Raw genomic sequence first — 12,261 nt, forward strand, 5'->3', positions numbered from 1 at the left:
TACCTGATCGCAGGCTGCAGGTCCACAGAAACAAGGTGAGGGTTGAAATGTGTTCCAAAGGAAAAACAGTTTCCTCCACCGCCAATGAGCAGCAGCTCTGGTTTCTTTTGGTCCGTCAGCTCGGAGCAGAAGGAGTGCAACATCAGCGGATACGGCACCGAACTCTAAGGAGAACGCTTTCACTTGCTGTCCAGCTGTGACTGTTTTAACCTTTCCAAACTCACCGTGTCCAGACGGAATTCCCTGCAGCAGCGCGTGTCCAGCCCCATCACGGCCACTCCCGGCACGCCATCCCAATGCAGCCAAACTCCGCCCACCACAATCAGCTGCTCGCCGAGCACATGGGCGGAATGAGAGTACCTGAAAGTACACAAAAATCTAACACTTTTTCCTCCAAGTAAATTCTGGTAACCAAAAGCGAACTAGTTTGAGATCAAATCAACACTGCCTCAGCTGGTTGCTGCCAATTACTGCACACATCATTCAAATTTAAAATCAAAACATACATATACACACATACTATATAGCAGTGGTTCTCAAATGGGGGTACGCGTACCCCTGGGGGTACTTGAAGGTATGCTAAGGGGTAAATAAGCTTTTTTTTTTAAATGTACTAAAAATAGCAACAATACAAAAATCATTTATAAATATATTAATTGAATAATACTTCAACAAAATATGAATGTAAGTTGTGAAAAGAAATGCAACAATGCAATATTTGGTGTTGACAGCTATATTTTTTGTGGACGACATGTTCCATAAATATTGATGTTAAAGATTTATTTTTTTGTGAAGAAATGTTTAGAATTAAGTTCATGAATCCAGATGGATCTCTATTACAATCCCCAAAGAGGGTACTTTAAGTTGATGATTACTTCTATGTGTAGAAATCTTTATTTATAATTAAATCACTTGTTTATTTTTCAACAAGTTTTTAGTAATTTTTATATCTTTTATTCCAAATAGTTCAAGAAAGACCACTACAAATGAGCAATATTTTGCACTGTTATACAATTTAATAAATCAGAAACTGATGACATAGTGCTGTATTTTACTTCTTTATCTCTTTTTTTTCAGCCAAAAATGCTTTGCTCTGATTAGGGGGTACTTGAATTAAAAACATTTTCACAGGGTGTACATCATTGAAAAAAGGTTGAAAACCACTGCTATATAGTATATTATATATAGTACATTTTGTTGTTCATCACATTTTACACTAAAACCTCTTAATGATAAACCTATTTTTCATTGTATTGAATTAAAATGAAATGCATGTCTTTGCTGCCTGGCTGTGAGAAGTCACAACGTTCAACACCCTCCTCTAAAAGAAGGTTTGCAGCATTGATTTAGGTTGAAAATAATCATCCTTGTAATGAACACACCTGGGACAAGGCGGGGGCTGCATGTCTATCCTCTCCCAGCAGAAGCCTCTCTCTTTGGGCATCAGTAGGTTTGTGTCCCCAAGCGGCTCTCCTTTTCTTCCCAGTCCCCCAAAGACCACCACTCCCCCCTGGTAGGAACACGCCGAGTGGGAATGGCGGTCTTCTGGTGCTGCGCCCTCCACCGGCACCTGAAACAAACGCACGTTGAACTTTACAATTTTAACATGCTGTATTCTTAACGTAATACCCGGCCTGGCCTGTGGAAGGCAGCAATGAGCCGTTGTGCACTCAAGACAGTCAGAAATCTACACAGAATAAACTTTGCTGACTGTTAGTTTACATCAGGGCACTCTGATGTGACTCAGCTGCACAATCGCCGACCCCCCGATTGTTACGGGGGGATTCCGGTTATCGGAGCCTCTTCCGGACATCACCCGGGGTCAACATTCTTTGATTTTCACTCGGACAACAATATTGAGGGCGTGCCGTGATGGCTTTACTTTTAGCAGCCTCTACATTTTGACGCGTTTCACAAAATAAAAAAGACAATGCAGAATGACAAACACATTTCGGGAGAACATACTCACAGTAACACAACATAAACGCAACACAACAAATACCCAGAATCCTTTGCATCCATGACTCTTCCTGACTATATTATACACCCCCGCCCACCTCAACTGATGCACGGAAGGGGGAGAAGCGGATTTTTTGGTGCTACCGGGGTGTATAATATAGCCTGAAAGAGTCATGGATGCATAGCATTCTGGGTAATTGTTATGTTGTGTTTATAATGTGTTACAGTGCGGATATTCTCCAGAAATGTGTTTGTCATTCTTGTTTGGTGTGGGTTCACAGTGTGGTGCATATTAGTAAGAGTGTTAAAATTGTTTATATAACAACCTTCAGTGTACTCTGTGTCACCCAGTATGCCTTGCAGTCGTGTACGCGTATCTGCGGAAGTCACATACAACATGTTACTGGACTGGTAAGCTGTCTGTACATGTTGTAGAAGGCGTCAAAGGCAATGGCTTCATGGCACGCCCTCATTACTGTTACATGGGTGACCACCAGCAAATATTCGCGAAAATGATTGCGGCTTCTTTGTCTTCTTTAATTTGTGAAACAGGTCAAAATGGCTCTGAGTGGTAAAGGTTGCCAACCCCTGCTCTAGAGCAAGATGTGGCTCTTTTGATGACTACATCTGGCTCTCAGATAAATCTTAGCTGACATTGCTTAACACGATAAGTAATTAATAATTCCGCTGGTAATCACAGTGTTAAAAATAACGTTCAAATTATAAAACGTTCTCATGCATTTCAATCCAACCATTCGTTTTCTGTCGCACCTGTTCAAGAAGTCGCAATAACGGTAAGAAGTATTTTATTTGTTGTTGGTTAGCTTCAGAATAACAATGTTATTAAAAAGAATAAGAGACTTATTATACTCTAAAAATGTTGGTCTTACTTAAAAATGCACACATTTAGTTGTATTCAGTGTTAAAAAATATTATATGGCTCTCACGGAAATACTTTTTGAAATATTTGGCTTTCATGGCTCTCAGCCAAAAAGGTTCCCGACCCCTGGTTTACATGATAACTCCATTGCAGTGGTTATTTCTTGCCAACACGTTGGTGGTCATCCTTGTGGGGCACACTTAAGTAAACGTGAATATTCCCCACAACTCAACTTTTCTAAAACTATTTCCCCAATTGTTAGCTTGTATCAATTATTTATGTGCTTTACTTCCGCCTTCAGTCAGGTTGCTTCTCCATTGTTTGTTTCGTGTCATGTGACAATCACATCATCAGCGCCTTTGTTGACAATTGAACGTTGAAAATAAATAAATACTATTTGTTGTTCCAACTGGAACAAAACCACTCAGACACCAAGGAATATTATATTGAAACATTGTAATATTAAGATGAAAATAAAGCAGATTACCGTTATTTTTCGGAGTATAAGTCGCTTCGGAGTATAAGTTGCACCTGCCGAAAATGCATTATAAAGAAGGAAAAAAACATATATAAGTCGCACTGGGGTATAAGTCGCATTTTTGGGGGGAAATTTATTTGATAAAATCCAACACCAAGAATAGACATTTGAAAGGCAATTTAAAATAAATAAAGAATAGTGAACAACAGGCTGAATACTGTAAGTGTACGTTATATGAGGCATAAATAACCAACTGACAAGGTGCCTGGTATGTTAACGTAACAAATTATGGTAAGAGTCATTCAAATAACTATAACATATAGAACATGCTATACCTTTGCCAAACAATCTGTCACTCCTAATTGCTAAATCCCATTAAATCTAATAAGTCTAGTCTCTTACGTGAATGAGCTAAATAATATTATTTGATATTTTACGGTAATGTGTTAATAATTTCACACATAAGTTGCTCCTGAGTATAAGTCGCACCCTTGGCCAAACTATGAAAAAAACTGCGACTTATGGTCCAAAAAATACGGTATGTAAAAATGTATCAGGCTCACCTCAACCCAGTGCTGCTGATCAACATCCAGGAAGTAGCCACCGCCCAACACTGCTTCACTCTCATTTTTACCACCAAAGACAAATAGCAAGTTTTTTCCTATGTATAAAAACAATTATGGTGTCACTTTATTTGGAACATGCATACAATTACATCATTCAGTCTCTCATTAATAAATAGTTAATTAAATAATTAAAAAGGTAAATAAGGGGTTACCTTTACGAGAGAGCAGAGTAGCAGTGTGTCTCCACCTGAGCGGAGGACGATCACCTGTGCAGACCATCTGCTCCTCTTGAAGTGACCCACCATGATGGCCGACTTTGACAAGGCCCTTGATCGGCTTGAGAGGAGAGCATCGACCTCCGTATACGACCGCACCTCCTCCCGGAGTGGAGGTGACCGTGTGGTACAGGCGGACACCCAAATGCGTGGAAGGTTCCACACCCACACATGTCCAGCCTTCAGGGCCTTTGAGCAGGAGTCGACTTGGAGTTCCTCTGCCACGTCTGCAGGAGCCGCCAGTGAGGAGGACGTGTCCTACGTCCAAGCAGGTGGAGGCCATGCCGAGACCCTCCACTCGGACTTGGAGGGTCCTCACTGGGAGGGTAACGGGGCTCCAAGACAGACTTTTTAGGGTCACTGAAGGGAAGAATTCACAGTTTATGCTGCAAAGGCATTAAGGCAAAAAAACATAATGAGCACCTGGAGGATGGATGAGCAAGGACGGCACTAAGACAGAACCTCGAGATGCTGTGAGGATGAAGTAGTGAGAGCATTTCTGGTGCCATTCCTTGCAAAAAATGGAAAAAGGCAGTTATTACCAAAAATATTCCAATGAATACCTGTAATTATTTTAAACCACTATTCTGTTGTTGCCAGGTGTGTGTGATTGACAAAAGCAATTAACTAAAAGGGTCACTAATTAGTGACATGTTAAAGCCCTACTGAAATGAGATTTTCTTATTTAAACGGGGATAGCAGGTCCATTCTGTGTCATACTTGATCATTTTGAGATATTGCCATATTTTTGCTGAAAAGATTTAGTAGAGAACATCCACGATAAAGTTCGCAACTTTTGGTTGCTAATAAAAAAGCCTTGCCTGTACCGGAAGTCGCAGAAGATGACGTCACCCGTGTGAGGGCTCCTCACATCCTCACTTTGTTTATAATGGGAGCCTCCAACCAAGAAAACGACAATTTCCCCATTAATTTGAGCGAGGATGAAAGATTCGTGGCTGAGGATATTGATAGCGAAGGACTGCAAAAAATAAATAAAGTTAAAAAAAACAAAAAAAAAACCGATTGCATTGTGAGCGATTCAGATGTTTTTAGACACATTTACTAGGATAATTCTGGAAGATCCCTTATCTGCTTATTGTTTTGTGTTTTAGTGAGATTTTAAAGGTTATAAAGACATACCTCGAAGTCGGATGGTTGCGGTGAACACGCAGTGTCTCAGAGAGAAGCCGAGGAGCCAAGCTCACAGCTGCCTTTTTTGACATGACAGCTGCTGAAGGACGACGAATAATCCATTGATGTTTCCGGTAAGATATACATCACAATTTCCCCATCCAAAAACATGCTGGTTGACGTAGAGAAAACATGTTCGCTTGACCGCTCTGCTTCACAACAAACAAACACTGGCCGTGTCTCGGTGCTAAAGACAGCTGCAATCCACCGCTTTCCACCAACAGCATTGTTCTTTATAGTCTCCATTATTAAATGAACAAATTGCAAAAGATTCAGCAACACAGATGTCCAAAGTACTGTGTAATTACGCCATGAACAAACACGACTTTTAGCCGTGTTTGGTGCAGCGCTAATATTTCCTTACAGTCCGTGACGTCAAGCGTACACATCATTCTGCGACGTTTTCAACAAGCAACTCGCGGAAAATTTAAAATTGCAATTTAGAAAACTAAAAAGGCCGTATTGGCATGTGTTGCAATGTTAATATTTCATCATTGATATATAAACTATCAGACTGCAGGGTCGGTAGTAGTGGGTTTCAGTAGGCCTTTAAGTAAGGACTGCTCACGCTGACTCAGTAGTTTACAACACTGGTTCTGTTGTGCTAATTTACGTGTTAATGCTGATGAAAGACCATGTAATCAAAGACACAAGTCTTTTTCTCACTTTCTCATACAGTCCAAACCGTCAAGTTATAAAAAATAAACCGTGTCCAAATAATTGTATTTGGGCTTTTGGATGAACATGATTGAGAAGTGACCAAATTGAGGGGGTTTCCGGCCCGCAGCTGTGTTTTCATTTTTTACATTGTAAAAATACCCCTTCACAAAGAAACAGCAGTAATTATTTGAAAATAAATGCGAAATATAATCAAAATACAGTCATAATAGTAAAAAAAAAAAATTGATTATACAAGAAAATGGGGATTTTATCAATAAATGTAATTTTATGAGAATACATTCAAAATATAGATTCATAAAGTCGAAGTAATACATAAAAAAGGGGTTAAAATTATTACAACTGAAAAAATAAGAGAAAAAACAAGGTTGCAATTTTCAGAAAATTTAATTGAGAAAAGTTATGAAAAATTATAGTCACAATACTATCAATGTTTTGTTAGAAAAAGAAAGTTGAAATATTTTGGGAAAGATGTGGAAGCAAACAGTATAATGTAAGAAGATCATGCTATTAATTTTACATCTGTCTTTAAAATAAACCTGTTTTATGTCAATAAAACTTCTCAGCATATTTACATTGGCTGTTTTACAAAATGGTAAATATCAGAATAGCCTCCACATCTTTTTCCTTCCGCAGTACTTGGAAAAAGTTTGCTTTAATTCCAGCATTCTCGATCATATATTTCAATGGCTGACGACTGAAACTGACCTCGTACTCGTCAAAGGGCTCCAAACTTTCCACTCGGAGCCTCTCCTCATGTGGGATCATGGTGAGGAAGAAGTCATTCATGTCCACGCACACACACTCGTCCCAACCCTGAACACAACAACATGTATTTGCAAATAAACAAAGTGTGTGTTGTATTGAGTCACCACACACCTTGCTGAGGAACCTTTGTCTTTGTGCATCAGTGTTGTTGTATTGCTGGAGCGCATGTAAGGGAGAATTCACTTTGAGGAAATGTTCCTGCATGACGCGACCGAACGGATCGTGAGGACGAATCTGCTCGTACATCACGAAGAGCGAGTGGGGCAGGAACCTTGCTGCCCAAGCGATGATGTCATTAGACCTGGATGGACAGCATGTAACATGTCGGGTGAGAGTATGTTTGCAAATACATCAAAGATGCTATTATAATCCATTTCTAATGGATAAAGCTTTAGCTTTGACAAGCAGTCATTGGGTGGTCCCCAACGTTCACTGAGTGTTTCGACCCTTAACCACAACACTCTCCGGTTGATGGGTCAGCAGTGATTGGCCAGATCACTGCTCCCGTCCAAAAGCAGAACCTGGTAACTCACATATAGAGATACCCTTGAGATACTTGGTTTTTCTGTTGTATCTAAGCGGTTATGTGGTAGTTGCTAGGTCCTGCCATGCGCGTAACAGCTTACTTACGGACCAAATTACAATATCGCATACACTAATGTGAAGCATATCACCTAGTAACTCCAAAATTATTATCAGCTCAGTTTTGACCAAAATTGAGTTACTGGGTTTTGCCTTTGGACGGGAGACGGCTCCTCTCATCCAGGCTTCCAGCTATTGTCCTCTCTTATGCTAGAGCCAACTGGAGGCTCTCTCTGCTGCTTCTCTCAGACTACGAATGGCTGTTTTCCTCAAGTGACCTCTGAACATCCTCCCACGGGACAGTAAGTTCCACCAGGATGATTTTCTTTCCCTCTGGGGACCGCATAACTACAGTTTGTCTGGTCTGAGAGTGGTGGACAGTACTGCCTTTTGAAGAGGAGCTTCCTCCCCAGGTCGACCTCCATCTTCCAACCCTGGGCTAACTGCAGGAGGTTTTACGTTAGCTTGGCCTTGGACGACTGGTCTATGACCCTCTTTCACGAAAGGGATGGTGCTCAGCACTGGCTTAGTTTTGGCTGGGTGTTTCTCCTCTCTTTCTCCAAAATGTCTGCAAGCATTGCCAACACCTTGTCATGGCGCCACCTATATCTTCATTGGGTCAATGCTATTTTGCACCCCAAAAGAATGTGTGCCATAGTTTCTTTACCGCCACACAACCTGCCCAGCGGGTCTTCCCTCATTCCCCACCAATGCAGGTTGACTGGGGTCGGCAGGGTGTCGCATTCTGCCTGGAGCAGAAACGAGATACGAAACGGCTCCGGCCTCCACAGTTCACTCCACGTCACGGTCCTTTTGGGAAGGTTCCACCTTGTCCAGACACCTTGGGTTGCAAGCTCGACGGTTTTAGCTCTTCTTCCTTCTTCAAGGTTTCAAACTTCATCCTGGATCATGGTCCTCTTTTCCCTGGGAGTGGAATTGGACGAATGCTATAAATGTGATGTTCCTAGACCCTGTCTTCCAGTGCAGGGGCTTCCGATGGCATCTTTGGTCCAGAGATATGATTCCGCCTGAATAACAGCAGTGCTGTCGGCCCACTTCCTGCCAGATCTTGTTCTTATTCCAGCTTCCCCGATGAGTTGATCTTGGGAGTCCCTATACGTCAGGGAAAGTCTGCATTTTGCGACTTTAAACTCCTCCAGAACTGAAGACAGGGGGAGCTGGAGCTGACCTGAGCTTATGTAGAGCCCCGTAGATGTAAAGCTCGGGGGTATTACCAACCATTTTCGAAGGTGCTTGTTCAACTTCCTCTCCAATCTTTCAAATGTTGTTATAGCCACTCTGTACACGGTGAGAAGCCACATAAGTCTTTGGAGTAGGCCATGCTGGTAGATCCAGCACTTGTATTTCCCAAGCAGACCAGACTCGTCAATCCTTTTCAACCATTCTTCAACTTGATTTTCGGTGCTGCAGATGCTGTTTTTATGTCATGGAATCATCATACCACTTTCCAAGACATTTATTAGGGTTACCCTGGATGTTTGGGATTGCTTCACCCTTAACAAGCAGCTTGAACTTTACTGTTTTCCCCTTTTGGATCACCAGACACCTTGATTTTTTAGGCTTGAAGATAATCTTCGCCTAAGTACCTATATGATCCAGTTCCGCCAGGACCCATCTTGCCTGCACGCGAGTTGGTGTTATTACGGTAAGATCATCCATGAATGCCTTGATTGCTGGTTGTTGACTTCATGCTGCAGTCCTTGGTCCTCTTGACTTTATGATAGCTGCAGAGATTATAAGATTAATTCCAATCACAAACAAGATGGGGGAGATGGTGCAAACTGTCACTATTCCCTTCTCCACTGGCTGCCATTTTGTTGTGAACATGACTGCTTGGAATCTTAGCTTGATGTCTCCCAGGTAGCTGGTGATCATCCCTAAGTGATGTGGGATGTGGTAATGGTCCATAGCTAATTGGATCACATTATGGGGAATTGATCCATATGCATTAGCAAAATCAAGCCAGACTACTGTTAGGTTGCCTTTCTTTTCGGATAAGCTCAAGGCACACAGAAAACCCTTCGATGCAGGTTTCAATATATCCATTCCGGGTCATGTAGGAGCTCATTCTTTTGGCCAGCACTAAAAAGAAGATTTTCCCCTCCACACTGAGCAAGGAAATGGTGTGGAAATGGCTGATCTGTGTGGACCCCCGTTCTTTCGGCACAAAGCACCCTTCTGCTCTACTCCAGCTTGTTGGTACGGTTCCTTTGGCTCTTATTACTACCCGCATAAGTTTCCACAGCCTGTGTAGGAGCTTGGGGCATTTCTTGGACACTTTGTAGGGTATACCGCTAGGACCTGGGGCAGAAGCTGATCTTGCGTGCTTGACGACCTCTTGAACCTCTCTCCATGATGGATATTCTGTGCTGAGGGAGGATATTGGTGGTCTGATGGTACCAAGCCCGTGATTTTCTGGTAGGGCATCATTTCTTAAAGGGTCAATGAATGTCTCTTCAACAAACTCCTCCATCTCCTCCTTAGAACTTGTTAGAGTCCCTAACCTTGCCTCTCCCAAAAGTGACTTGGTGAAGTGATAGGGGTCTTTTATGAACTGGGCCCTTGCTGCTTCCTGCCTTTTCCGCCTTTGCCCTTCAGCACTTCTCAGCCTGATGAGCTGCTCATGAAGGCTAGCTGTCAGTTCTTTTCTTCCGTGCTTGCCAATTTGAATTGCTTTTTCAGGGTTTTAATCTCCTTCGGAAGTTGTTTGATCTTTGTTTTTTGTTTTCTTGCTTTTCTGGTCTGGCTTTGTCCTCTCTCCTTGGCACTGTTCCAAACCGTTCTTTTACCAAGTTGTAGGTGATGGCTGTAGGTGAATCCACCTTCCTTTCTACTGAACCAGCTTGAACCATTCCAAGCACCATATCCAGATCTTCGAGCATAGACCACCTCTTGGAATGAATGTTGAGTCCTACTTTCCTTCCTTGGCTGGGGTAGGCTTTCTGGGATGGCATTTAAGGTTGTTCTTGTGTGGTTTTGGGGGATTGCGGGCACAGAGACCTCTAGGACTATGGTTTGCTTCCTGTGTCTCACCAGACAGTTTGTCTGAGCGGTGTTCATGCGTCTGTCCCTGTCCACACTTGGCCTTGTTCTGGTGTATTTGAGGCCTCTTGCACCTTTGCAGATCTTTCCGCAATTGCATTTCACTTCCCATGCCTCCCCAGTCTAGGTGGTATGTATACATATATACATACATATATATATATATATATATATATATATATATATATATACATACATACATATATACATATATATATATATACATGCATACATACATATATATACATACATACATATATGGATGGATGAATGATATAGATAGAGAGAGATACACACACACGCGCGCGCACGCACACACACACACACACACACACACACACACACACACACACACACACACACACACACACACACACACACACACACACACACACGCACACACGCACACACACCGTATTTCCTTGAATTGCCGCAGGGAATTTAGTATGCGCCTGCCTTGAATTAGGGGCGGCATGACGTAGTGGGTAGGAGGCCAGCCTGAAACCTGAGGGTTGCAGGTTCGCTTCCCACCTATTGACATCCCAAAAAATCGCTGCCGTTGTGTTCTTGGGCAGGACACTTCACCCTTTGCCCCCGCCGCTCACACTGGTGGTGGTCGGAGGGGCCGCAGGCGCAAACTGGCAGCCACGCTTCCGTCAGTCTACCCCAGGGCAGCTGTGGCTACTGATGTAGCTTACCACCACCAGGTGTGAATGAATGTTGAGTCCTACTTCTCTGTGAGCGCTTTGAGTGTTTACAAAAGCGCGATATAAATCTAAATTATTATTATGATTATTAATTTCTGCCGGGTCAAACTCGCTTTGTAAAATAATTAGCGCATGCTTAGTATTACCGCCTGGTCAAACTCGTGATGTCACGAGGGACACTTCCCCTGTCATCATTTTCAAAATGGAGGAGGCTGATTTCAATACCGGTCATTTGAAATCGCATAAAGGGAAGAAGATTAAGAGCTGTTCAGTAGGATTTAAGGTCCAAGCTTACATCACACTTAAATTTTTACTGCATGCCTTTGGTAAGTGCCGGAGTGAGAAGAGGTTTCAAAATGATTAACGCATGCTTACTTTTACCACATGCCTTTGGTAAGCGCAGGAGTGAGAAGAGGTTTTAAATTAATTAGCGCCCCGGCGGCAATTCAAGGAAATACGGTATACACACACACACACACACACACACACACACACACACACACACACACACACACACATATATATATATATATATATACACACATTCATACATATGTATGTTAAAAGCTCACTGTTGTGTTTCCATGTAGGTGAGCACCACTTCAGACAGAATGAGCGTTGGGACATTCTGGTCCAGTTCAACCATCATCAGAGCTTCTTCAACCAGGGAGTCGTGTCGCAGGTCCACCCCTAAAAGGAAGTACTGACTGCTGGACACACACACCGGTCCTAAACACACACACACACACAAAGTACATATGAGCAGTATGATACAGTGAATGTTTACAAACCTGTATGACATTGTCCCTGCTGGAGGTCCAACATTCCTGCCAGTGTCTCATTGGACCTGATCAGAGCTGCCTTGCGCAGCGTGACATCTGGGAAATCCACCTCAAACACCACGGCTCTCTCCAGTGCCGCCCCGTCTGCACACAGGCGAAAATACAATGAGTCGAACCCGGCGCCCAGAGACAAAATCTGCAAAAGACGTACAAAAGATAGAAGTTGTGATTAATTCAAGTAAAAAAAAGATGAGTCATTAGCTGTTGGCTCACAGTACCTGTCGCTTGGCACAATGTTGTGTGATCTGCAGGAAGGTGCGCACACAACAGTC

General features: G+C 42.6%; 1 protein-coding gene across 1 annotated transcript in view; it reads right to left on the reverse strand.

Annotated features, from left to right (window-relative positions):
* Positions 1-12,261, reverse strand: part of lcmt2 (leucine carboxyl methyltransferase 2) — a 31,351-nt gene that overhangs the window by 8,595 nt on the left and 10,495 nt on the right. The window contains exons 3-13 of the mRNA XM_061879629.1: positions 12,208-12,261; positions 11,939-12,125; positions 11,720-11,876; positions 6,907-7,096; positions 6,736-6,843; positions 4,582-4,669; positions 4,096-4,518; positions 3,881-3,978; positions 1,383-1,570; positions 225-360; positions 4-164 (exon numbers count right to left, since the gene is read on the reverse strand). The exon at positions 12,208-12,261 is cut by the window's right edge and continues 28 nt beyond it. Coding sequence (XP_061735613.1) covers positions 4-164; positions 225-360; positions 1,383-1,570; positions 3,881-3,978; positions 4,096-4,518; positions 4,582-4,669; positions 6,736-6,843; positions 6,907-7,096; positions 11,720-11,876; positions 11,939-12,125; positions 12,208-12,261 — 1,790 coding nt within the window. The remainder of the gene's footprint in view (positions 1-3; positions 165-224; positions 361-1,382; positions 1,571-3,880; positions 3,979-4,095; positions 4,519-4,581; positions 4,670-6,735; positions 6,844-6,906; positions 7,097-11,719; positions 11,877-11,938; positions 12,126-12,207) is intronic.

The sequence above is a fragment of the Nerophis ophidion genome, linkage group LG19 (genome assembly GCF_033978795.1).
Source record: "Nerophis ophidion isolate RoL-2023_Sa linkage group LG19, RoL_Noph_v1.0, whole genome shotgun sequence".
In the NCBI taxonomy this organism is placed as follows: Eukaryota; Metazoa; Chordata; class Actinopteri; order Syngnathiformes; family Syngnathidae; genus Nerophis; species Nerophis ophidion.